The sequence below is a fragment of the Paroedura picta genome, chromosome 3, assembly GCF_049243985.1.
Source record: "Paroedura picta isolate Pp20150507F chromosome 3, Ppicta_v3.0, whole genome shotgun sequence".
NCBI classification, from domain to species: Eukaryota; Metazoa; Chordata; class Lepidosauria; order Squamata; family Gekkonidae; genus Paroedura; species Paroedura picta.
Genome location: NC_135371.1, coordinates 30,231,230 through 30,256,198, shown reverse-complemented (window position 1 = coordinate 30,256,198; position 24,969 = coordinate 30,231,230). Strand labels below are relative to the sequence as shown.

The 24,969-nt window shown below is 40.7% G+C and overlaps 1 protein-coding gene across 1 annotated transcript in view; it reads right to left on the bottom strand.

The window, feature by feature from the left end:
* The window catches only part of CNTN6 (contactin 6), a 254,480-nt gene that overhangs the window by 193,303 nt on the left and 36,208 nt on the right, over nt 1–24,969 (bottom strand). Inside the window, 1 exon segment of the mRNA XM_077325221.1 lies at nt 8,260–8,394. Coding sequence (XP_077181336.1) covers nt 8,260–8,314 — 55 coding nt within the window. The 5' untranslated portion in view covers nt 8,315–8,394.

Here is a 24,969-nt window from a genome sequence, read left to right as displayed (position 1 = left end):
TATGGGTCATCAGGTAGTAACTATTCTGCATAATCTTCATTTATCCCTGACTCAAATTCAATACCCAGTATCCCCAATATAAGTATATCTGATGATAACAAGAGAGAAAGGTGCTCTTTATACTTGTTCATTAAAAAATGTATATCTCAGCTCTCCATCTTTGAGGTGGTTTACTTATTTATTTTCTTACATTTGTATACTGCCCTCCTGCTGAGGCTCAGGGCAGTTCATTCTCTCCAAATAGACAACTGGCTTGTAATGAGATTTACTCATATATCCCTGCTGCTAGCCATTGCTTCTTTTCAGTACCCTTACCAATTTGCCAACAGGGAAAAAAGCCCCAAATATTGATACGTTAACCGCAGATTTAATTCAAAATTGGACTTAGGATAATAGATAATAAGAGGAAACAAGCATTGTTTCTGCATAAGCAATCTGGCCCTGGATAGCCTCTCATTGCTGGCAGGTTTTAGTGCTGCTTCCACATGATGTTGTCTGCATCCCAAGGTTGTCCAGGGGCTGGCTCAAGTTTCCAGATTTGCATCGGGATGAGGGAAATAGCTAAAACTGGCTTTGCTACCTCCTATCATGCTTCTCATCAGGGAGCAACCAGGGGCCACCCCATATGGAGGGGGAAAGGTGGGATAGTCTCTGTAGCATTGTCTTGCTCTTGCACCCACCCTCCCCTCTATATTTCCTACTCTGAGAATTTTTAAAAAAAACAATGGTGCAGTCCATGTTGCTGCAGGATTGCAAGGCTACTTTTTCAAAGATAAAATAAAATCTTCTGTAAAGTATTTATGGTCTTTTAGGGATCAGGCAGGCAAAACACAGTTTCATTTGGGTTTTCTGGTGGTGGGGAATGAACTGAGAAAGAGGGGGAGCATGATGAAGTAGTCGTCTCTCAATCAGCCAGGCATATCTGTGCTTTGTTTTTAAGCCCACTTGTCATGACCCTGCTGCCACCTCCCGTCTCCCAGGAGTTGCCACAGCCTGTAAGGGGGGGACGTGTGACAGTCCCTGCAGAATTTTTCCTGCCCTCACACCCAACCTCCCCTCTCCATTTCGTGCTCAAGATTTAAAAAAAATAAAATAAATGGTGCAGTCTGCATTGCTGTGAGACCCCAAAGCTACTCTGTGTAAGTTAACATAAAATGTTCCCTAATGTGTCCATGTTCTTTTTTAGGATTGGGCAGGCAAAACAGAGTCCTGTTTGTGTTTTCTGGTGGTGGGGAATGAACAGGGAATAGTGTGTGTGATGAAGCATCCCTTTCCTGATCAGTCCGTACTCTTTGTTTTTAAGTCTACTGTTTAGACACAATCACTCTTCGGGGTCCAGTTACCATGTCCAGCCTCTTACAACTCTATCCAAACATGGAGTCCAGAACCACACAAATCTCAAAAGGGGGGGGTTACTTTATTGTTGTGGCATTTCTCCATACCAATGCAGAAGTGTTAACTTTTTATTTAAATGCATTTATGTTGTAGTGTTACCTCATAGCAATGCAGCAGTTGCGTGAGTATTGTGCCTCCATGCGGAATCGGTCACACATAAGTAGGACCGTACTTACAAGTAGGTCTTTATTCTTAAACAAACATGATTTATTCTAGTTCAAGTTCGGGGTTTTTTTGGCTGCCTTAATTCATGAAAGTTACCTGCTGCCTCTGCGGCTACCTGTTCTTCGTTCTGCAGCTTGATGCTCAAGATAATTCCAACTGATTTTTCCCTCTTTCTCCCTAATAAGTATGTTGTTACTGTACCCACTAGCAAAATCCCAATCCCCTCCACATCATGACATGTCAATTTAAGAGCCATTCATCCATAAAAGACACCAGTCTGAGATCTTGGTGAGCTTCTACTATTTGTCTATGATCACAAAGGAACAGTATAATACAAAAAAATAACATAGATGGAACAATGGCCTGTCATAATATAAGGTATCTTCATATGTAAGTTCCTCATGGCTTCCTACAAAATTAGCTCCTAAAGCAAAACCAGTGACCTCTTAAGTGCATATTTCTGCCATTTAATTGCTACAGTTGTCCGGGAAGAAATGTGGAAGAGGGAATATTTTTCTTCTCAGACTCAATGTCAACTTTTCTATTAATTTTAGCAGCAGACCATTCTGCTGAAATCCTTATCCCCCAAATGAATTTTCTTTCTTATGCAGTATTAATATCTAAGCAGCATTTCAATTTTAACAATAGAGGAAATTTTTAAAAAGGCAGTGTGGGCCTAAGAACAAAGATACAGATTTTCAAATAATGATTTCAGACTTTATCTTCCTCTGCTTTTTGCCTCAGGCTATATGTTTACATCAGATTATCTCATTTAAATAGCAACAGGTTATTAGGGGGAAAACAGGAAGAAGAAGGATGAAGTCCATTCTGTTGCCTTACAATGTCATTATCCTTGCATACATTATTTATTCCTTTCAGCATAAGCAAAAAGACATGTCGAGATGCATAAAAAATAAACGCTCCAGGAAAATGAGAAAAATTTAGAACATTAGTTCCATGGCATGAGATGTGCATTTCTCAGGGACATGGGGCAGGGGGGAGTAACCTTGTTAATTGAATTAAAATGTTTGAGAAGACTTATTACACCTAGTTTCTGTCTCACTATTTAACTTTTGTCATAATGTAATTCATTTCCAGGAACTGTGTGTGTGTGTGTGGGAGGGGGGTATCTTTTTTTCTCTAACACTGTACTTCATTATCTTCACACAATACAGATTCCAATCCCAGGTTGGATTGGAAAAGTTCAGTTGAGTGGTTTGGTAGAATTACATGATTCTGTCTGTCAAGGAAATTCTTTCTTTGGCACATGCATTCTTTCTTGGGAATAGAAACAAAAATCACTTGGCTGGATTTGTCTCCACAGCGTTAGAAGCCAGAGATCTGAAAGAGGTCAATTATATAGAAACAGTGCAGCAACCCAGTAACTGTAGCCAAAATTGTATTGGAACACCAGCAAACAAATAAACACTGGTTGGGCCTAAAGGTGACATATAATTTATACATTCTAGGCTCTCCAGTAGTGGAGTACCTGAAGATAATGCCAAATAATAAAGAAGGTGCATAATTAAGTTTGCTGAAAATCATATGAAAGAATGTGCAGTGGTTAGGAGTGCTGACTTCTAATCTGGTGAGCCGGGTTTGAGTCCCTGCTCCCCCACAATCAGCCAGCTGGGTGACCTTGGGCTCGCCACAGTTCTGATAAAGCTGTTCTGACCAAGCAGTAATATCAGAGCTCTCTCAGCCTCACCTACCTCAGAGAGTGTCTGCTGTGGGGAGAGGAAAGGGAGGGCAATAATAAGCCACTTTGAGACTCCTTCTGGTAGAGGAGAGGAATGGGAAGGCGACTGTAAGCTGCTCTGAGCCTCCTTCGGGTAGGGAAAAGCGGCATATAAAAACCAACTCTTCTTCTTCTTCTAGAGAAAAGCAGCATATAAGAACTAACTCTTCTTCTAATTGATGAAAATTGTTGACAGTCTGACATTGCCAGTTGATAATACCTAACAAATAATGCCCTGACCTGCATAGCCCAGACCAGCCCAATCTCATTAAATATCAGAAGCTGAGTAGGGTTGGCATGGGCTAGCATTTGGAGTTTAGACCTTCAAGGAATACCAAGGTTGTGATGTAGAGGCGAGCAATGGCAAACCACCTGTGAACAATTACCATAAGTCAACTGTGACTTGATGAAATTTCCAACAACTCTACACTCTTCTGATTCCACTGAAGGGTGTAACTCTGCTTAGAATGGAACTGTGAGGTACAAATTAAGTCAACATAATAGTAGAGTAAGAATTAAGTTCTTTGTTTTCTTTAGCTAGATTAGTAAGTTGAAGCCCATTTTCAGCTCTGCCCTGAACCTTCTTTGAAAGATGCAGCCTAGTTTTGCTTGAGCTTTCTTCTAAAATTATTCTGCCAGCCTGCACTTTGCATTATCTTCGGTTCCATTATTCACAGAAAATGCAGCTGCTGAGTCATGAATCATATGATTAATTTAAGGCTCACTTGTGATTGCTATAATTAGCATAATTGCATCATAAGAATATGACTAAGACGAGAGCAGTTTTTGAAGTATACCAAGTTCAACACATTAGTTAGATCTAGAAATCAGACAAATGGCTGCACCAGGGCACTGCATAATTGCTCCATAAAAGACAAAGTGACATTAATGAGGCAAAATATCATCCAAACTGTTTTGCAAAGAGCAAATGTCTCTGCAACACCCCTTTCCCTGGAGTTATTTACATAACACTGGAGCAGCATGTGTTTGGAATACTGTTTGCACAGCTCCAAAGTTATGTATATAATGCCCCCAGTGGATGGAGGGCACTTCAGTGTCTATAAGTTGCCTACCTACCTCCCCCCTCCAAGCAGCAGTTCAAGCTAAAAAAGATTCCTTCCGATCTTTAAAATGACATTCCCACAGCTGATGTATGGCTGCAGTCGAAAAAGAGTTGGGTTTTGGGAAAGCCACAGTCATCTCAATGTCAACAGTCATCAATACAGTCATCCTTGGTGATCCAAGGAAGACAGCATGGATTTGTCTCCAACAGGTCCTGTCAAACCAACCTGGTTTCCTTTTATGACCAAGTAACAGGTTTGCTGGATCGTGGAAATTCGGTTGACGTCGTTTACTTGGATTTTAGTAAAGCTTTTGATAAGGTTCCCCATGATATTCTGATGGATAAATTGAAGGACTGCAATCTGGATTTTCAGATAGTTAGGTGAATAGGGAATTGGTTAGAGAACTGCACTCAAAGTGTTTCAATGGTGTTTCATCAGACTGGAGGGAGGTGAGTAGCGGGGTACCTCAGGGCTTGGTGCTCGGCCCGGTACTTTTTAACATATTTATTAATGATCTAGATGAGGGAGTAGACGGACTACTCATCAAGTTTGCAGATGACACCAAATTGGGAGGACTGGCAAATACTCCGGAAGATAGAGACAGAGTTCAACGAGATCTGAACACAATGGAAAAATGGGCAAATGAGAACAAGATGCAATTTAATAAAGATAAGTGTAAAGTTCTGCATCTGGGTCAGAAAAATGAAAAGCATGCCTACTGGATGGGGGATACGCTTCTAGGTAACACTGTGTGTGAACGAGACCTTGGGGTACTTGTGGATTGTAAACTAAACATGAGCAGGCAGTGTGATGCAGTGGTAAAAAAGGCAAATGCCATTTTGGGCTGTATCAACAGAGGCATCACATCAAAATCACAAGATGTCATAGTCCCAAGGGACCAAGCCCTATGAAGATAGGTTGAGGGGAATGTTCAGCCTGGAGAAAAGGAGGTTGAGAGGGGACATGATAGCCCTCATAAAGTATATGAAAGGTTGTCACTTGGAGGAGGGCAGGGTGCTGTTTTCGTTGGCTGCACAGGAGAGGACATGCATTAATGGGTTTAAACTACAAGTACAACGATATAGGCTAGATATCAGGAAACAAATTTTCACAGTCAGAGTAGTTCAGCAGTGGAATAGGCTGCCTAAGGAGGTGGCGAGCTTCCCCTCACTGGCAGTCTTCAAGCAAAGGTTGGATACACACTTTTCTTGGATGCTTTAGGATGCTTAGGGCTGATCCTGCGTTGAGCAGGGGGTTGGACCAAATGGCCTGAATGGCCCCTTCCAACTCTATGGTTCTATGATTCTATGATTCATCTGTAAATATGTTGGTTTATTATGTATTTTGGTTCTTGGCCTTGTGTAAGACACTGCAAAGGACCATCCCCTGTAGTAGATAGTTCATTTGCTCTATTTCCCTGCACCTAAACAGAATTGCCTTGTTGAATCAAGTGCTGGGTCACATGATCACATCACTTGTTGGATCATTTGATTCTGTGAAGGTTCAAGGGGGTGGCAGGCTACAGTGGATGAGTGATAGGGTTGTGAGTTTCCTGCATAGTGTAGGCAGGGGGTTGGACTAGATGACCCAGGAGAACCCTTCCAACTCCATTATTCTATAATTCTGTGATTCTGTGATATAGTACAGCCCAGCTTTAAACATATTACAAACTTCCTTGAGTTCTGTTCATTTCATAGATTCCTTCCTCTTGGCCAAATTACGGTATGCACATTCTTCATTCACAGTGTTATTTTTAGAATCGATTTAGTACAGTGCTTAGAGGGTTGTACTGTGGAAGCCTGCATTGAAATGCCTACTTGATCATAAAGTCCACTCCCTTCGAAATTGTACGTTATATTCGAAGAATTGTGGCTAGGCACCATTGGTAGACCTGTCCCCTATTTTTAAGGCTTTTATATAACCTTTATTTATGCTAGTGTCCTTGAGACACTTTATTCTCATTCCTTATTTGATTGTGTGCAAAGTTAATTCGTATGCATCTTAAACCTTCTCTCTATCACTCTCAGTGGATAACCCTAAATTTCTGTACTTGGAATGAGAGGATAATGTTTCGCTACCACATACAAATTTTCCATGATCCATGTGTCAAGCCACAGTTGTGATTAAAAGTTCAATGTATGTATCGTATAGCATACTGGAACAGAAAGGCAGATTATGACGTGGCACACTAAGATAACGCAAGGGCATAAGATGTGCAAATGACACGTGTTCATGAATTTGTGAATGTCAGGAAATTATTAATTAAGAATAACCAAATAGTTATAACTAGCCATGCCAATACTATATACCGTATTTGCCGGCGTATAAGATGACTGGGCGTATAAGACGACCCCCCAACATTTCCACTCAAAATACAGTACTATGGGCCACTATGGTCAGCTCTGTCTATCCCAACTGAAGTGCACCCGGCGTATAGGACGATCCCCCCACTTGGAGGCATGTTTTTCAGGGGGGAAACGTAGTCTTATACGCCAGCAAATACTGTATTTGTATTTGTATTTGTATTTGTATTTGTATTTGTATTTGTATTTGTATTTGTATTTGTATTTGTATTTGTATTTGTATTTGTATTTGTATTTGTATTTGTATTTGTATTTGTACTAGCTTCAAAGCCCATTCCTAAGAACAGGCCCTGAAAGGGTCCCCTTCCCCTGGCTCCTGGCCAGGCAGCTTAAAGTGGCTTTGGGCCACAGCTCACAACCAAATCAAGTGCGGCGGGCGGGGGCTGGGCAGTTTGTTAGCAGGGTTGAGACAGTGCTCTTTAACAGGCAGTCAGCAGGTCGGGAGGCCCTCATCAGCAGGCCCAGCCTAGCAGTTCAGGAGACCCTCGTTAGCAAGTCCTCCACCATGACCCTTTACCCAGGGCCCTCTCACCTGCTGCTGGTTCCAGGCACTGAGGCATCTGAAGCAAAGAGGCTAGAGTCCAGGGATGGAGGGCAGTAGCTGCAGGGGAAGGACAAATCAGGGCAAAGCTGGCTGTACCCTGATTGGCCCTATTCCAACTTGGACAGCCGGACATGTCCCACCCCCTAGGCTGTTTCAGAAATATATAGAGGAACAACAATGGGTAAAGATACCACCCTCCCCTGAGGCTCAGGGCAGTTTACCTAGAACGCAGAACAATACAGGGAACTTAGTTTTCCCATAATGTATAGCTAACCACAACAACAATAATAATATCATTAATAACTGTAACAAAGGTAACAATAACAATGCAAACAGGTCCAGGGGCAGAACATATGAATGGATTTCTAGGAGAGAGGGAGCAGAGGACCACAGAAGAGGATGAATCATTAAGAAAGCTACTACTTATTCTAATGGGAGAGAGATTCTGTTTGGTCCGCAGATACGGTAATTACTGCACGTGAGCAGAAGTTACCATCCAGATACATTAAACACATACCCTGTTTCCTAGTGGGAAATGGCGGCTATGACTACAATGAATAGAAAGAAATATGTGGTCTGTTATAGTTTGGCGTGACCGTTTTCACAATTTCCTGCCATCAGCTCATCACATGCTGTAGTTCTTTTCAAGAAACATATGAACTAAGAGTTTGGGGGTTTAATATTTTAAATAGATAACTCCAGCTGTACTTGTTCAAACTACAGGCAGGAGAAGCTGTGGCTATGGCAGTGATGGCTGAAATCAGCCTGGGAACGGTGGCAAATTTTGTACCTCTGGTTCCGCCCATGGTGCCATTAATGAAAGTCAGCCAAGGTTCACTGAAATCTGTAGCTGCTCTAATTGTAACAGACATCTTAATGGCAAGGGGTTTAGCCAAAGAGCCTGTGAGGTACTACTGCACTGAATGAGCATTTCTTTTAAGACGCTGCTACATATTTATCAATCAAAGCAATAATAATGGAACACTTTACCTGCAAAACAGCTTACGAGAGGTAGCACAAATACAAGTTTCCATAGCAACGTCATCTCCACTTTCCAAGGCCACAAATTCTTCCCATCCAATCATCAGAAGACCTATGTAGATCTTCCTGTCAGTATCGTATAGCCTGCAAAAATAATAAGAGAGGTTGAGAATATAAATGCCAATCAAGAAGCATGGCTATTTTATTTCTGTCTTCATGTTGTTAACTCCTAATATTGAATTTATCTGTGCTAAAGAACACTGATCTTCTGAATGAGTTTTGACTTTCTCCTAGGATTACTGCAGCCAGTAGAACACAGGTAGCCTTATTTGAAGAATTCTGTGCATGTCTGTAGACCTGCTTTTCTGGGATTCCAACCAGCACAAAGAGAGCCCAAAGATCTCTTTCACACGTAACCATGGACTCCATTTATATATATTTTTTAAATCATGAGAATCACAGAAATGAGAATGTAGGATAAGAACTGGCAAAGCAAGGATCTCAGCCACAACGTCATTTATGATTTTTGAAAATACATTTCAGCACTCCAGAAATCATGAAATTCTAAAGCATTGCTTGTAGCTGAGACTGAAATATATGTGTGATTAGCTCACCTTCCTCATATGTTTAACTGAACATATATAATTGATAATGTATAGATAGGTTTAAAATACGAATAACGTGGGGGAAAGAAAATTCCCAAATGATCTCGTTAATGTTAAAACCATTATATTACACATCATTTCACCAAAATAAAATAACCACATTGCTTCCTAGACTAAGGTGGCCAGATTGTCCCACTTTTGGAGGGACATCTGGAGGTACCTGGAAAATTGCACTTATGTTGAAATTTAAAAAATATATATTACAATACTATTTTTGCGTTCTATGCATTCTTGGAAGGCCTGGAAGATCATTGCCCATGTGGTTGCGATGGGTCAGATACAATTTCGCACCTAACACCAACAACAACAATGCGTTCTATGAAACTTTTTGTTGTTCCATATAGACCAATTTTTTCATCAAGAACCCCCCCCCCCCGGTCAATGGTGTCCCACTTTACCAATGTTAAAATCTGGTCACCATATCCTAGACCAGCATTCTGGACTCTAGGGATGGGCTGTGACTCAGTGGCCAAACATATACTTGGCATGCAGAAGGTCGCAGGTTCAGCTCCCAACATCTCCAGATAGGAGGTAATGTGAAAGACCTTGGCCTGAGACCCTGGAGATCTGCTGGTGGTCTGAGTAGACAATACTGACTTTGATGGACCAAGCGTCTGATTCAGTACAAGTCAGCTTCATGTGTCCAGAAATAGTAAAGCAGATGTGTCTGGTCCTCATAAGTAGAAAATGTTAGGTGATGGACTTAATTTGGTCTTTGTCCCCCGGTATCTTTTAGTCAAGCTATAAAGTACATGGAGATTTCATGGATTTCCTGCTTAATGGTTGTTCATTCAGCTAGTTTGCATGTATTTGTCTAATCTCTAAGAAACACTGCAGCACAGAAAAGCAACATAAGAAGGGTCTGTCTGCAAGTCAATTACAAGATTTCCAGATGATAAAGCAAGTTTCATGCATGTGAGGGAAAAAAATCTCATTACAAAGACAGAAGCAAAGCAGATGATACTCCATGCGGAAATGATTCACCAGCAGCTCAGAGAAGTGACAGCTCCATAATTGTATAATTATCTATATATAGTTCAGATAACTGCTATACAGTTATATTTATATATTTATCCACTTATTCAAAACGCTTAGATTTTGGATTTACAAACGGGCCAGATTTATAAGTAATCCTCTAACGTTTTGTCTTGAGTTGTTTTATTTTTGGAAATTTAATTGCTTAAATTTATTTGTATCATCTTTCCACTCTGCATTATTATTGTAGTCACTAGTAATAAGTAAAGCACTTCAAAAAAGATATGTTGCATGATTATACATATAACTACTAGATTTGTGCATTTGTTTTATTACTTATAGTAATACAATTAATAAGAAAATGAAAAAAAAACCCCATAAAACAGCCTGGTATGAAAAACCCTGTGAATTTATTTTCTTTTGTTCTATCATTATGTAGATTTGCCTGACTCCAACTCAACTGGTTTTACTTTTACTAAACAGCCAACATTTTCCTAGTAAGACTATAAACTCTGTTCCTTAGGGGGGAGAATAGAGGCTCTGGGCTTTCTTGATTGACTGCAAGCTGTAGTCACTAGGCTTAAATACATGCATTGAGGTATTGTAGTCTTGAAGGTTATGGGGTAAGATTTTCCCTTCAGTTTTCCTCCCAACATCTTCCTCACTGTGCCAAATTTCCCTCTGTAGTCTTCATTCCAAGCTCCTTTCCCAACAGTCTGCTTTTCTGCTCCTTTCCAAACTTTAGAGCCATTCCACACCCAATAAATATAGTGAAATGCTCACCTTATGCAGATGCCATATTTTTGGTGTTTTGTGTGACGTCTCCAATATCCAGCATCCAAGCAACAAACCAGTAGCTACATCCTCCATTTTAAAGCACTAGCTGGGGAATCGGGATTTTTTTTTTAAAGCAAACTCCATGGAGCAACAGATAGGCATTCAATCATTCAGGCAAAGCACAAAAAAACAAAACAAAACAAAACAAAAAACTTTCCCCCCAGGTAAAATACAAAGCATGCCTCTCTAAAGTCTCTCCCTCCAATTGGGAATGAGATTAATTTTTAAAAGATTCAAGGTTTGTGATTCCAAAAGGGGTGGCATTATAAAAAGCACTATGCACCAATGATTAGATGCATAGGCATTTCAATTGAGAAATTTTTCTTTAAAAAAATAGCAGGCACCACAGGCCCTTTAAAACTTTGTGAAAGGTGATTGGCTGTCTGGCTTGATTGACAGGAGGAAGAGAGTTGCGTGTAAAGTGCATTGCTCTCTTCTGCCATTTCAAGCAGGTATGCAGAGTGCAAGAAGCACAAGAAGGTTGTAGATGAATGCAAGAGAGACAGAAGGTGAGGAATGGCCAGAGGAGCGATAATGTTTAGCATTAAGCCATTTTGCTGGTGTAATGCTATTTTTTTTCAATATGCAGAAATAGAGGGAAGTTAACACATTCCTTATTTACACTTTTTAATAACCAGAGTGTCTTGAACTAAATGTCTATGATATTTCAGGCTCATAGAAAAACATCATGATTTTGACGACCTAGGAAAGAGGCTAGCCTGAGCGCTTTTTAATAGATATAATTCAGCCTGATGCAGATAAATTATTTGGGGTGAATTGATATGTTTCTGAAAGAAACATGTTTCCCAAGGGTTTACATAACAATTTGGTCTAATTTTCCCTGACATTTCAGCTAGCATATGATGAATTAAATCAAAGAAAGTATCAACATGGCCTTTACTCCCGAAGAGCAAACTAATAATTTACTGTGGGGAATAACTCAGAAAAATCTGCAGCCAGGAAGCACTTGATCAAGCAGACCTATCAAATTATAAAGTACTCTGGATTGTCCACTGACAAATTAGGTATACGCTGCACATGGGGAGTTTGATTCCACTCACTTATAAACCAGGCTGAATTGGTTTATCACCACAGGGTCACTCTCGGTTCATTTCAATGCATCAAGAAAGCAAGATTAATGAAAAGCTATTGAGAGGTCAGCTTTGGGCCTGGGGTGCAGGTGTAACAATGATTAGCAGTTTAGTGAGAACTAATTACTCAGTTAAGTGCAATGCTACAAAGTAAAAATGGTGAGGCATGAACTGAGTGGTTTATCTTAACTTTATTTTGGACCTGTACTATACCTAGTACAATCAAATGCCTTCTAATTCTTTTTAAGCCTGTGGAACTCCAGAGGATTGTGCATTTGGGGCTACCGTTCCTTTTCCTCGTAGCAGTATAATATTTTTCTCATCTGAGAAAAAAAATTTTTTTCCAAAAAAAGAGAGAAGAGCTATTTCCATTTGACATCAGAATTAACACAGCAGTATAAGATCTCATGATAGAGAGCCTCATACTACTGGAATCATTTATGAAATACAACACTCCTGCACATAAGATCCTCTGGTTGTTAATTTTATGTTATTTTATTTTTACCCTGTCTTTATCCCCAATGAGGACCTAAAATGTCTTATATCATTCTCGCCTCCTCCATCTTATCCTGACAACTCCTACAACAGTTAGTTTTTATACCCTGCTTTTCTCTACCCTAATCTCCAAGTGCTTTGCAATTACCTTCTCTTTGTTTCCCCACACCAGTCACCCTGTGAGACAGGTGGGGTTGAGAGAGCTTTGAGAGAACTATGACTGGCCCAAGGTCAACCAGCAGGCTTCATGTGGGGGAGTACAGAATCATACCCAGTTCTTCAGATTAGACCCCTCTTAACCTTGCTGGCTCAGACCTGCCTTGCAGTATGTGAATGTTCCAAGGTCACCCAGCAAGCTTTCATGGAGCTAGTGGAGATTTGAACCTGGGTCTCCCAGATCCTAATCCAGCACTCCCTCATATTGGTTCTCACTGTTTTAATGGTCCTTTGATTGCAACATGTTAGGCTGGGGCTACTAATGGGAGATTATCCCTTCACCCAGCTAAGTCCTCTTGGGGAGGAAGGGAGAGAAAGGGAGGAAGTAAAAAGGCAGTGTGACTCTTTCAGACACAGAGGGTGGAGTGGTTTTTGACTGTGGCTAACCTACTTCTTAGGATCCATTTCCAAGGCAGTATGAAAGGATGAAGGTGGCTGGTTTCCTATACTTCTGAAGGTGATTTCTGTAGTAACCTCAACAAGTGGTGCAATTCAACTCCCTGAGGATTTCTCCCCACATTTCCAAGTTGGCATCTGACAGTCTCAAAGAGAGGGGAGAGCTACAGAGCAGCTTCCTTGGGCTGTAGCAGCAGATCTCTAAAATCAGTAGGCTGGGGCTTTAAAATGGATTCTGCTGAAAAATCTGATAATTTAGAAATTCTATTTTATAAAGAACTGAAAAGGTAGCCCTTGCCCAGTGGTGCAAGCCTTTGCCATTAACTCACAGAATCATAGAGTTGGAAGCGACCTCCTGGGTCATGTAGTTCAACCCCCTGCACAATGCAGGACACTCTCAACCCTATTGCTCATCCACTGTAACTTGACACACATCTCTTGAACCTTCACAGAATCAACCCCCCCCCCTCTCTAATGGGCAGAGGTCAAAGAGCCTTTGATTAGCTTTGGTTCATTAGCTATGACCTTTCCTTGAAAAACATGATCTGCCGACTGTGATTCGTGTTTTGATTACATAAAGAATATAAGGCCTTGTAGATGACAGTTTTAGCAGGAGAGGAAACATCTATCCCTACCCAACAATATACTTTAATATCTCTCACGGGTATATGGATGACGGTGTTGGTCTACCTCTCACTTGAGTGTTGCAGCATCTGCCTGGCTGATCTACACCAGCACCTGTGGGATGTTATAGACTACAAAAGAAGTCAAGCAGGATTAAGCTAGGCTAGCCATCTTGTTTGGTAGGCATGGAATGGTAGACATGGATTTGGTAGACATGGATTTGGTAGGCATGGAATGGGTTGCTCAGGTAGGGAAAACTGGAAGCTACTGTGAGGCATTAGGTGTTATGGAGCGTCATCACCTGAACAGTCCATCAAGTATCTGGTGATAGGCAAATTGAGAAGGAGTGCCCTTGGAGCTCAGCGACATCACCTAAGCCTGCAACTTGTTACTTCTTTGCACATGTAGGCAATGATAAACAAGACTGGTGTACTATCTGGTTGAGTTTGGAGCCGGAGTTTATCTGCTCAACAAAGGCAGCCATTCACAGGCTACTTAGCACATCCTGCCCATTAAATTATTTTATTAAACCCATTAAATTCATACAGATGTCTTATATCTTTATGAGGTGCCTGGGAGAAAGTTTTTTTTCTCATTTTCACAACAAATCCAATCATACAACAAACATTCTCATGGTGATTTCTATGGATGGATTGTCATAGGGGAAATATGGGGTAGCATATGAGAATGAACCACTCAATATTCCTGATATTAAAGGTTTCATGAAACCAATTTTCAATCAAGCAGGATGTACATTTACCATTCTGCCCCATGTAGCAGAGGGAGACGGGGCAGACTACAATTTGACATATTTGTGCTTGGTTCCAAACTTGGGTAGCCTACAGAAAGAAAGGTGTGAGCTTATGGAGCCCGCAAAGGTTATCCAGTAGACGAATAAGAATAAAAATGAATTGTACAAGATAAAAAGGTAAAGGTATCCCCTGTGCAAGCACCGAGTCATGTCTGACCCTTGGGGTGATGCCCTCTAGCGTTTTCTTGGCAGACTCAATACGGGGTGGTTTGCCAGTGCCTTCCCCAGTCATCACCGTTTACCCCCCAGCAAGCTGGGTACTCATTTTACCGACCTCGGAAGGATGGAAGGCTGAGTCAACCTTGAGCCGGCTGCTGGGATTGAACTCCCAACCTCATGGGCAGACAGATTCAGACAGCATATCGCTGCCTTACCACTCTGCGCCACAAGAGGCTCATTTGTACAAGATAGGTTCCAATATATAGGACATAAAAGGTATGGGCTTTAATTTGACGTTTGAACCTCACCTGCTGCTACTAATGGGTATATCACCTTGTGTTTGAGTTTTAATTCCTGTCTCTTTTTTGCTTATTTTTTTCCTGCTGCTTGACATGACAGTAACTTGAAAAAGTCCCAGTCAGGGAGGGATATGGCATACCGCTGTACATGATCTCTCTATTCTCTCCTGAGCACCTGATTTGCAGGCAGTTAATGTGAGTTACCTCATGAATGCCAATTGTATTCTGCTGGTATTTTTCTTTTCAAACTTTTCATCCCTGAGGCAGTGTCTGTGCAGTTTGACTACTTGAACTTTACTGATACCCATAACAGGGTGAATTGCAAATGTGTCTTATAGTATACAGGAAAAGCAGAGGCAGCCTTATAGTCTCTGGAAAGATTTATCTGTGTTTTTGAAGCTTTTTGTTGTTGTTGCATTACATAGTTACTACATAATAATTGGTGTATGTGTTGGAAAAGAAAGACAGTTTTTGATTTATATAAAGGTGTTTTTTCTATGCTGATAATTTCTGCCTTGTGCTTGCAGAAAATAGGGTCACCTACCATTACCTCTTGGATGGTTACTGAACACTGGAAGATAAAATTACCTCATGAAGAATATGCAGTTTGATGCCTACTGATTTAATGATAGAGGAGATTGAGCACCACAATGTTGGTCCGCAAAAAGGAGGAAAATTTCAAATCTCCCATCACTAATGTTTGGACTGGAAAATTCCTACTTTTCCATTGTGCTTATTGACCTCAAGTGTCTGTGTGTATGTTTTCATTTTCTTGTGATTTTTTTCCTCTTCACCAAGTATTTTCCCTATTTCAGCCTGTTTTTATTGTCTGCATTGTCATTCTGTAGACAGTATCTACAAGAAATATATTGCTTTATACCAAAAATAGCTAGATGATGTATTCATTATCTGGACAGAAGAATTACATGTTCAGTTTGGCCGATACATTAACACTATACATGTGACTATCAAATCTGAAACATGATTTGACAAATCCAGCCTTAACGTTTTGGATGTTGTGGTTAGAAATGTGGACACTGCAATACAGACTGATGTGTCTAGGAAGCCCACTGATGTCAACTCCCTCTTAGCTGGGGATAGCTTCCACCTTTACCATCTGGAGAAGTATCTGTCATATTCCCAGCTTCTGAGATGAAGAAGAAATTGCATCTCAGAATCAGATTTTAATCCACAGGCTCAAATATTAATGAGGGATTATTCAGCAAACTCTTTAAAACAGGATTTTCACAGTGTGAAAAATTTCACCAGAGTATCTCTTTTAAGACCAAGGGAGAAGAAACAGAATACTGATAGAACAGTGATGACTTTGACATATAATAGTACATATACTCTAGTAAGAGATACAATTCAGAAGCACTGACATCTCTTATCTGGTATCCCTAGGTGCATATCCCCACCCCTTCGCTTACAGATGATATAGAAACCTCCAGGACATATTGGCTAGGAGAATAAGTGAACAAATTGCAGACAACATCATAATCCAAGGAAGAGGAATTTCTAATAATAATTTCCTTTGTGGGCTTTGTTCAATACATACATTTTCGGTTAAAAGACACACATTTCATAATTCATATGACAGGAATTTCTATATCAATTCCATTGTTAATTTTTATTCCAAAACTATCATCTATCTTATACAGTGTCTATATAACCTCCCTATATGTGGTCTTTTCCACAAGTTCTGTCAAGATCAATATCTATAAACACAGGAGATGTATCAGAACAACAAGCTTTTCTTGACCAGCACTTTGTAATCTTTGCTCACACTGATAAAGAACTCTGCTTCTGGGTAACAGAACAAATCTTGACTCCTAGAATCATATAGAATTATTATAAAAAGTCAGCATGTTACAATTTAATATCTTTATATGTACATTTTAGAATTATTAGGACTTGTCCTGAATATATACAGTTTTATGTGTGTGGTTATATATATTGTTGTTGTTGTTAGGTGTGAAGTTGTGTCTGACCCATCACGAGCCCATGGACAACGATCCTCCAGGCCTTCCTGTACTCTACCATTCCCCAGAGTCCATTTAAGCTGGCACCGACTGCTTCAGTGACTCCATCCAGCCACCTCATTCTCTGTCGTCTCCTTCTTCTTTTGCCCTCAGTTGCTCCCAGCATTAGGCTCTTCTCCAGGGAGTCCTTCCTTCTCATAAGGTGGCCAAAGTATTTGAGTTTCATCTTTAGGATCTGACCTTCTAAGGAGCAGTCAGGGTTGATCTCCTCTAGGACTGACAGGTTTGTTCGCCTTGCAGTCCAAGGGACTCATAAGAGTTCAAAAGCCTCAATTCTTTGATGCTCGGGCTTCCTTATGGTCCAACTTTCACAGAAATACATTGCAACTGGGAAGACCATGGCTTGACTAGACACACTTTTGTTGGCAGGGTGATGTCTTTGCTTTTTAGGATGCAGTCTAGATTTGCCATAGCTTTCCTCCCCAGGAGCAAGCGTCTTTTAATTTCTTTGCCGCAGTCCCCATCTGCAGTGATCTTGGAGCCCAAGAAAATTAAATCTGTCACTACCTCAATTTCTTCCTTGCCAGGAATTGAGAGGGCTGGATGCCATGATCTTAGTTTTCTTGATGTTGAGTTTCAAGCCAACTTTTGCACTCTACTCCTTCACACTTAGCAAGAGGATCTTTAGTTCCTCTTCGCTTTCTTCCATTAGAGTGGTATCATCTGCATATCTGAGGTTGTTGATATTTCTCCCTGCAATCTTAATCCCAATTTATGACTCATCTAACTCCGCCTTTCTCATGATATGCTCCGCATACAAGTTAAATAGGCAAGGCGACAGTATACAGCCTTGCCAAACTCCTTTCTCAATTTTGAACCAATCAATGATTCCATGCCCAGTTCTCACTGTTGCTTCTTGACCTGCATATAGGTTTCTCAATAGACAGATAAGATCCTCTGATATTCCCATCTCTTTAAGAACTTGCCACAATATGTTGTGTTGCACACAATCAAAGGCTTTAGCATAGTCAATGAAGCAGAAGTAAATGTTTTTACTGGAACTCCCTAGCTTTCTCCATGATCCAGCCTTTGTTGGCAATTTGATATCTAGTTCCTCTGCCACTTTGAAATCCTGCCTGTACTTCTGGAAGTTCATGGTCCACATATTGTTGGAGCCTTGCTTATAGGATTTTGAGCATAACTTTGCTAGCATGAGAAATGGGTGTAATGGTGTGGTAGTTTGAACATTCTTTGGCATTGTGCTTCTTTGGAGTGTAAACTTATCTTTTCCAATCCTGTGGCCACTGTTGAGTTTTCCAAATTTGCTGTCATATTGAGTGTAGCACTTTTACTGCATCATCTTTTAAGATTGTGAGTAGTTCAAGCGCAATGCTGTCACCTCCACTAACTTTATTGTTGCTCAGACTTCCTAAGGCCCATTTGACTTCACATTCCAGGATGTCTGGTTCCAGGTCAGTGACTACCCCCTTGTGGTTAACAGGGATGTTAAGCTCACTCTTGTACAGTTCTTCTGTATAGTTTTGCTACCTTTTTTAAAATCACTTCGGCTTCTGTTAGGTCCCTACCATTTTGGTCTTTTATCACAGTGGTCCCCAAGCTTTTTATCAGCGGGGACCGGTCAATGCTTGACAATTTTACTGAGGCCCGGGAGGGTAGTCTTTTGCCAAGGGACGTCGCCACTGCCTGAACCCCTGCTCTGATTGCTTTCCCACTGGTACCCCTGATGTCCCCCTGCCTGCTGGGGGGTGCTGCCAGCAGCAGCTATGCAGTGCCATGCCGAGACGAAGCCCCAGCCGTGGTGGCCACTGGAGAGCACCAAAGGTGAGCCGGCGGCAGAGTGGCAGGGCAGCCCCCGAGGCAGAAGCCAGGGAGGAGGACGAGGAGGAGCCGCAGCCCGGTACCAAATGATTCACGGACTGGTACCGGTCTCTGGACCAGGGGTAGGGGACCACTGTTTTATCATATCCATCTTTGCATGTGACGTCCTCTTCATATCTCCAGTTTTCTTGAAGAGATCTATGTTCCTCCCTATTCTATTGTTTTCTTCTATTTTTTTGCACTGTTCATTTAAGAAGGCATTCTTATCTCTTCTAGCTATTCTCTGGAATTCTGCATTTAATTGAGTGTATCTTTCTCTTTCTCCCTTGTCTTTCACTTCTCTTCTCTCCTCAGCTATTTGTAAAGCTTCCTCAGACAGCCATTTTACTTTCTTGCATTTCTTTTTTTGGGGGGGATGGTTTTAGTTGCTACCTCTTGTACAATGTTGCAAACCTCCGTCCATAGTTCTTCAGGCAGTCTGTCTATCAGATCTAATTCCTTAAATCTATTTGTCACTTCTACTGCATATTTGTCAGGGATATGATTTAGTTCATACCTGTGTGGCCTAGTGCTTTTCCCTACTTTCTTCAATATAAGCCTAAATTTTGCAACAAGAAGCTGATGATCTGAACCACAATGGGCTCCTGGTCTTGTTTTTACTGACTGTATAGAACTTCTCCATCTTTGGCTGCAGAGCACATAGGCAATCTAATTTCTGTGTTGACCATCTGGTGATGTCCATGTGTAGAGTTGTCTCTTGGGTTGTTGAAAAAGAGTGTTTGCTATGACCATTGTATTCTCTTGACAAAATTCTACCAGCCTGAGCCCTGCTTCATTTTGTACTTCAAGGGCAAACTCGTTTGTTATCCCAGTTATCTTTTGGCTTCCTACTTTAGCATTCCAATCCCCCATGATGATAAGCACATCATTTTTTGGTGTTGCTTCTAGAAGGTGTTGTAGGGCTTCATAGAACTGGTCAACTTTATCCTCTTCAGCAGCAGTGGTTGGGGCATAGAGCTGTATTACTGTGATGTTGAATGGTTTGCCACGGATATACATACGTACGTACATACATACATACATACATACATACATACATACATACATACATACATACATACATACATATATATATATAGAGAGAGATATCCAGTAGTTATTTTATGTGCAACTTAAACTTGTTGCTGTATTCTATGTTCTGAGCTTTTATTTGCATTCTATGTAAGTTGTTTTTAATCTCAAGTTTTTGTGCACTCTGTAATAAATAGCTGTATTTTATTTCATGTTTTAGCTTTGCAAACTTTTAGGTTCCTGGCTTGATTTGCAGGTTGGGTTCCTCCCCCCCCCCCCCCACTTTGTTGTTTCCCAGTAGGTCTTCCCTCAAAAGCCGAAACTGTTCTGACTCCTCTGCCTTTTTCTGACAGAAACCAAGTCTGGAAGGCTAACAATACTTTTGTGGTTACCTAGCAATGACCACTGAGGGCATATATCAGTTACAGCTATAAAAGGTACTTTTATGGTTTGGATGGGGTACCCTATGCTTCAGATTCTTCTGTAAACCTGGTTCTTTTCACAAGGCTGTAGAAAGGTCTGTCATGTCCGTTGATGCAACCAATCTTTCGATTCAAGTATCCATACATAATACCATGTTATGAATAATATGATATGATATGATATGATATGATATGATATGATATGATATAATATGATATGATATGATATGATATGATATGATATGATATGATATGATATGATATAATATAATATAATATAATATAATATAATATAATATAATATAATATAATATAATATAATATAATATAATATAATATAATATAATATAATATAATATAATATATAGATGGATATAACATAGATATATTGATATGTATGTATATAATGTGTATGTAATGGCAGTGCTATATATATTGCACATATTCACAAAAACTGCTGACAAAAATATCCTTACCACTTTGTGGCTCTAATATTTTGATTGTTTCCGGGCTTGGTTTCCTGTGTCTGGCCTCTGCTTTTGGCCAGACACGGCCAGGATTTTCTGGTCCTGCCCCTGATCTAATGGAATGAGCTCCTGGAAGAGCTGAAGGCCCTGAAAGAGCTTTCTGTGTTCTGCAGAGCCTTTAAGTCAGAACTCTTCTGCTGGGTGTTCGGTTGAGGTCAGGGTGTGGGATACCAGTTGGGACCCTCTAGGTTCGATCATCATTGGTCGGCATCCATAGATTGTCCCTTGAGGCACAGAGAGGGAGCTGTCTGATCTAGGAGGGGGGAAGGGAGGGTTTTTTGCTGCTAGGATATTTATGTTTTTAATGGAGGAATTACTGTTTTTTAAAAAGGTAAAAAGGTAAAGATGAGCCTCTTGTGGTGCAGAGTGGTAAGGCAGCCGCCTGAAAGCTTTGCCCATGAGGTTGGGAGTTCGATCCCAGCAGCCGGCTCAAGGTTGACTCAGCCTTCCATCCTTCTGGGGTCGGTAAAATGAGTACCCAGCTTGCTGCTGGGGGGTAAACGGTAATGACTGGGGAAGGCACTGGCAAACCACCCCGTATTGAGTCTGCCATGAAAACGCTAGAGGGCGTCATCCCAAGGGTCAGACATGACTCGGTGCTTGCACAGGGGATACCTTTACCTTTACTGTTTTTTAATGCATTTTACGTGGAGTATTATATTATGTAACCCGCTGCTTGGCTGATAGCGGCAGGCAATAAATCCATGAATCCTAATAACTTCCTATAATCAATACACCCGGTTCTAGCTAGAGCCATCCATCAGATCAAAATGTACTTTCTATCTTATGCTTTAGTCAGTTATTGCTTTGGAGATCAGTATGGCTGTTATGGAAACCAGCTCTAAGATCCCTGTTCTTAAAAGTTAGCCATGCCATGTATGGTAAAATTAAGTGAAACAAAGCATCAGGGGATCACAATATCCTCTGTAAATCAGTTAATTAAGGTGCTGTGGTCAGTATAAGTGCAAAATCCCCAACTGATGTCAATCCTCTAACAGTTGCAATATGCAGGACCATCATATAAATGTACTTCCGATATACCTATTATAAGATTTTACCTCCTCACATTCATATTGTTTAAAAAGGCTTAAGAATGAGGCTCTAAGTTGTGACAACTTGTGTTTATCATGTCAAGGGAAAAAGTCTTTGAACTAGCAGCATGATAAATACCAGCTGTCACCACATAGAGCGCATTTCTAAGAAATATTCAGCACATGAAGTTGACACTCTTATGCAATGATAATGCCAGAGTGGAATAAAGTTTCACCACAAGCAATATGGGTAAAAATAACAAAAAGCAACTGGGTTGGATACTGTCTAGATTTGTAAGGGTGTGGGGGACCAATGCACTGATTCCTCCCTCTCACAGCTGGCACTGCCACCACCCAGGTCTCGGAGAAAAAGAGGCCTTCAAGAATAGCCAAAGGGAAAAATCTGAGGAATGCCACAGTATGTGAGGATGCACAAAAATCTTTTGGCCTGCAGTTATGGGCAGGAAACTGGTTTTTGCCTACATGGGAGTGTGTATGGGTATATATTTCATTTGTCTTGAGTAAGGATGCCACCCTTCAGTAGAATCTGGGGATCTCCTGGAATTACAGTTCATCTCCAGGCTACAGAGATCAGTTCCTCTGGGGGAAATGGCTGTTTTGAAGGGTAGACTCTAGTATTGTAGCCTTCTGAAGTCCCTGTCCTCCTCAGGCTCCATTCCCGAATGTTAGCAGATCCTTATCAACACAGGAAGCAAAACTTTAGTATTTAAGTAGCTCTCCTGAAATGATATTTTATCTCCAGTTCCCTTGCTGTCCCTCCAGTGTTCTGAGAGAATAAGGGTTTACTCTTCCTGGATCACTCTGAAATTCCAAGACTACATTCACATTACAGAATCAGGCTATTTCAGAAACTGCCCTCCTCTTCCCTCTAATTCTGTCTCTACCCATCTGCAGTATCATCCTCCACCCCACCCTCCAGCCTTCCACTCTGAACCCAAACTTGTTCACATTCCATCCTACTGAATTCCTACCTTCAAGGCATAGCCAGAGGACCCTCATCCAAATATTTAACTCCTAACTGCAGTGTTCCCATCTCCTTTACCTTGTTCCCTTGCTCTCTCTAGGTCACTTCCTGTTTCTCTCCCTATTGCACAACAGTGCTGTGGATGCAGGTGGTATCTGGACATTTTAAATAAGTTATATATGGGTGGGGGGCATGTAGCTTAATTGGACAACATCCATCCATCAAGTTTGATGAATGTTTATTCCGCAGTTTACATAAGGACATAAGAATACAAGAAGAGCCCTTTTGGATCAGACTAGTGGTCCACCTACTCCAGCATCCTGTCTCACACTGTTGCCAACCAGTTCCTCTGGAAAGGTTGTAGAAGCTGAGGTCTTCCCCTGGTGTTGCCTCCTGCCATTGGAATTCATAGGTTGATTGTCTCTGAATGTGAAGTTTCCCTTTAGTCATCATGGCTAGTAGCTGCTAGTAGACCTATGCCCATGAATCTATTTAACTCTTTAACACTGTCAATGGCTCTGGCAGCAAATCCCTCATTTCAGTCACTGCCTGTGTTAAATAAGTATTTCCTTTGTCCATCCTGAATCTACTGCCCACCAACTTCATTGGATGGCCTTGATGATTTACATTTGTGAGACAAGCCTTGGAAATCCTTTCCATTTCTCCTGTTGTCTCAGAGGCACAATCTGATACACACCGTATGGTATAAAAATACACACTAAATTGTTAATACTAAGTAATTCATTTTATACAGAATAATATATTTACTCTGTTGGGAAATCATTTTTAGATGAACAGATAAACCTACTTTAGTAATAAGTCATAATGAATATAGTTGTCATAAACAGAAGCATATCCTGGGGGCTTAAGCAAAGATGGGAAAAGCTCTGTAAAAAGCAAAAAGTTATCTCTGAACACTCAAAGTTCTCTGATTTATATTAGGCATTTGTTTCTCTACCACCCTTCTTTGTTCTTCCAATTTGTGTACAATATACATGATAGTCATGGGTCTGAGCATAATCTTTCCTGTGTACTCATAAGTCATTATTATGGGCTGTGTGTTGTTCCCCCTCCACAGTTCTTGGAAAGACTATGAACACAATGGATTTGGCAGGAAGACACATGTAGTTGTCTCCTTCTCAGTCCCTTTTTAAGCTGTTCATAGGCAGTTATGAGACATAACATTTGTATATGACACTTTTCTAAAAATGTCACTAGCCAACAGTTCCCTAGGCAGATAAACATAGACCACTGTAAACTGATCAGTTGACTAAAATACAAATTTAGTGTTCTTGGTTTCCAAACATGTTCCTTATTCTGAATGTACTTAATCTTTTCTTGTTCCTTATCATGTGATAAGAGGGAAAGGAAACTTATGTACCTACCGTAGCCACCCTTCAATTGTTTCCCCTTAAGGAGTGGCAGCAGAGGAAACTGGAGGTAAAAGCAGACAGTTGGGGTCTCCAAGGCAAGAGCCCAGCTAGAATTGAGAAAGTTTAGCACAACTGGAGAGGGGAAAAAAATTATGATTCTTGAGAGTTATCCACCTACACAAGCAATATGCTAGGATCTGGGGCCTTTTGTTTCCACCCAAGGGAAATCCCCCCAGCTTAAAGTATTAGCATCTATAAGTATTCTTAGTGTTGTAGGTTCATCAAAAGATAATTTAGCTATGACATTACTAGTATATGTAAGAAGCTGCTATTTTTATCTGGCATTATCTTCCAGATTTTGTTGGATTTGCACTTGAAAATTGGTAATATTTTACAGAGAAAAGCAATTATTCTAAATCCCTTTATGACGTCCATTCTTATTGTGCTCTATAACAAGGAACAGAACTAAGGGCAGGCCTCAAGTCACTAGTCTGGTTTCATTCTTTTAGGTAGAGATAAAACCAGACTAAGTAGACTGTGTTTTACAGTGACATAACCTTGGTCTGTTTGATTCATTCAGCAATGCATGCTCGCGTTTGCCTTCTTCCCACATGTCATGCATTGAGTTAGACATGTCATCAATGACTTACACCAGCCTGGTGTAGTGGTTAAAGTACAGTGGTCTCTAATCCGAAGAGCCGGGTTTGATTCATATTCCTTCAAATGCAGCCAGCTGGGTGACCTTGGACCAATCACAGTTACATCAGAGCTTGTTCAGCCTCACCTACCTCACAGAAGGTCTGTTGTGGGGAGAGGAGGGGTAGGTGATTGTATGTCACTTTGAGACTTCTTCTGGCAGCAAAAATCAGTATACAAGAAAACTCCAGCTAATAGGAAAATTTTCAAGTTTTGAAAATTGTA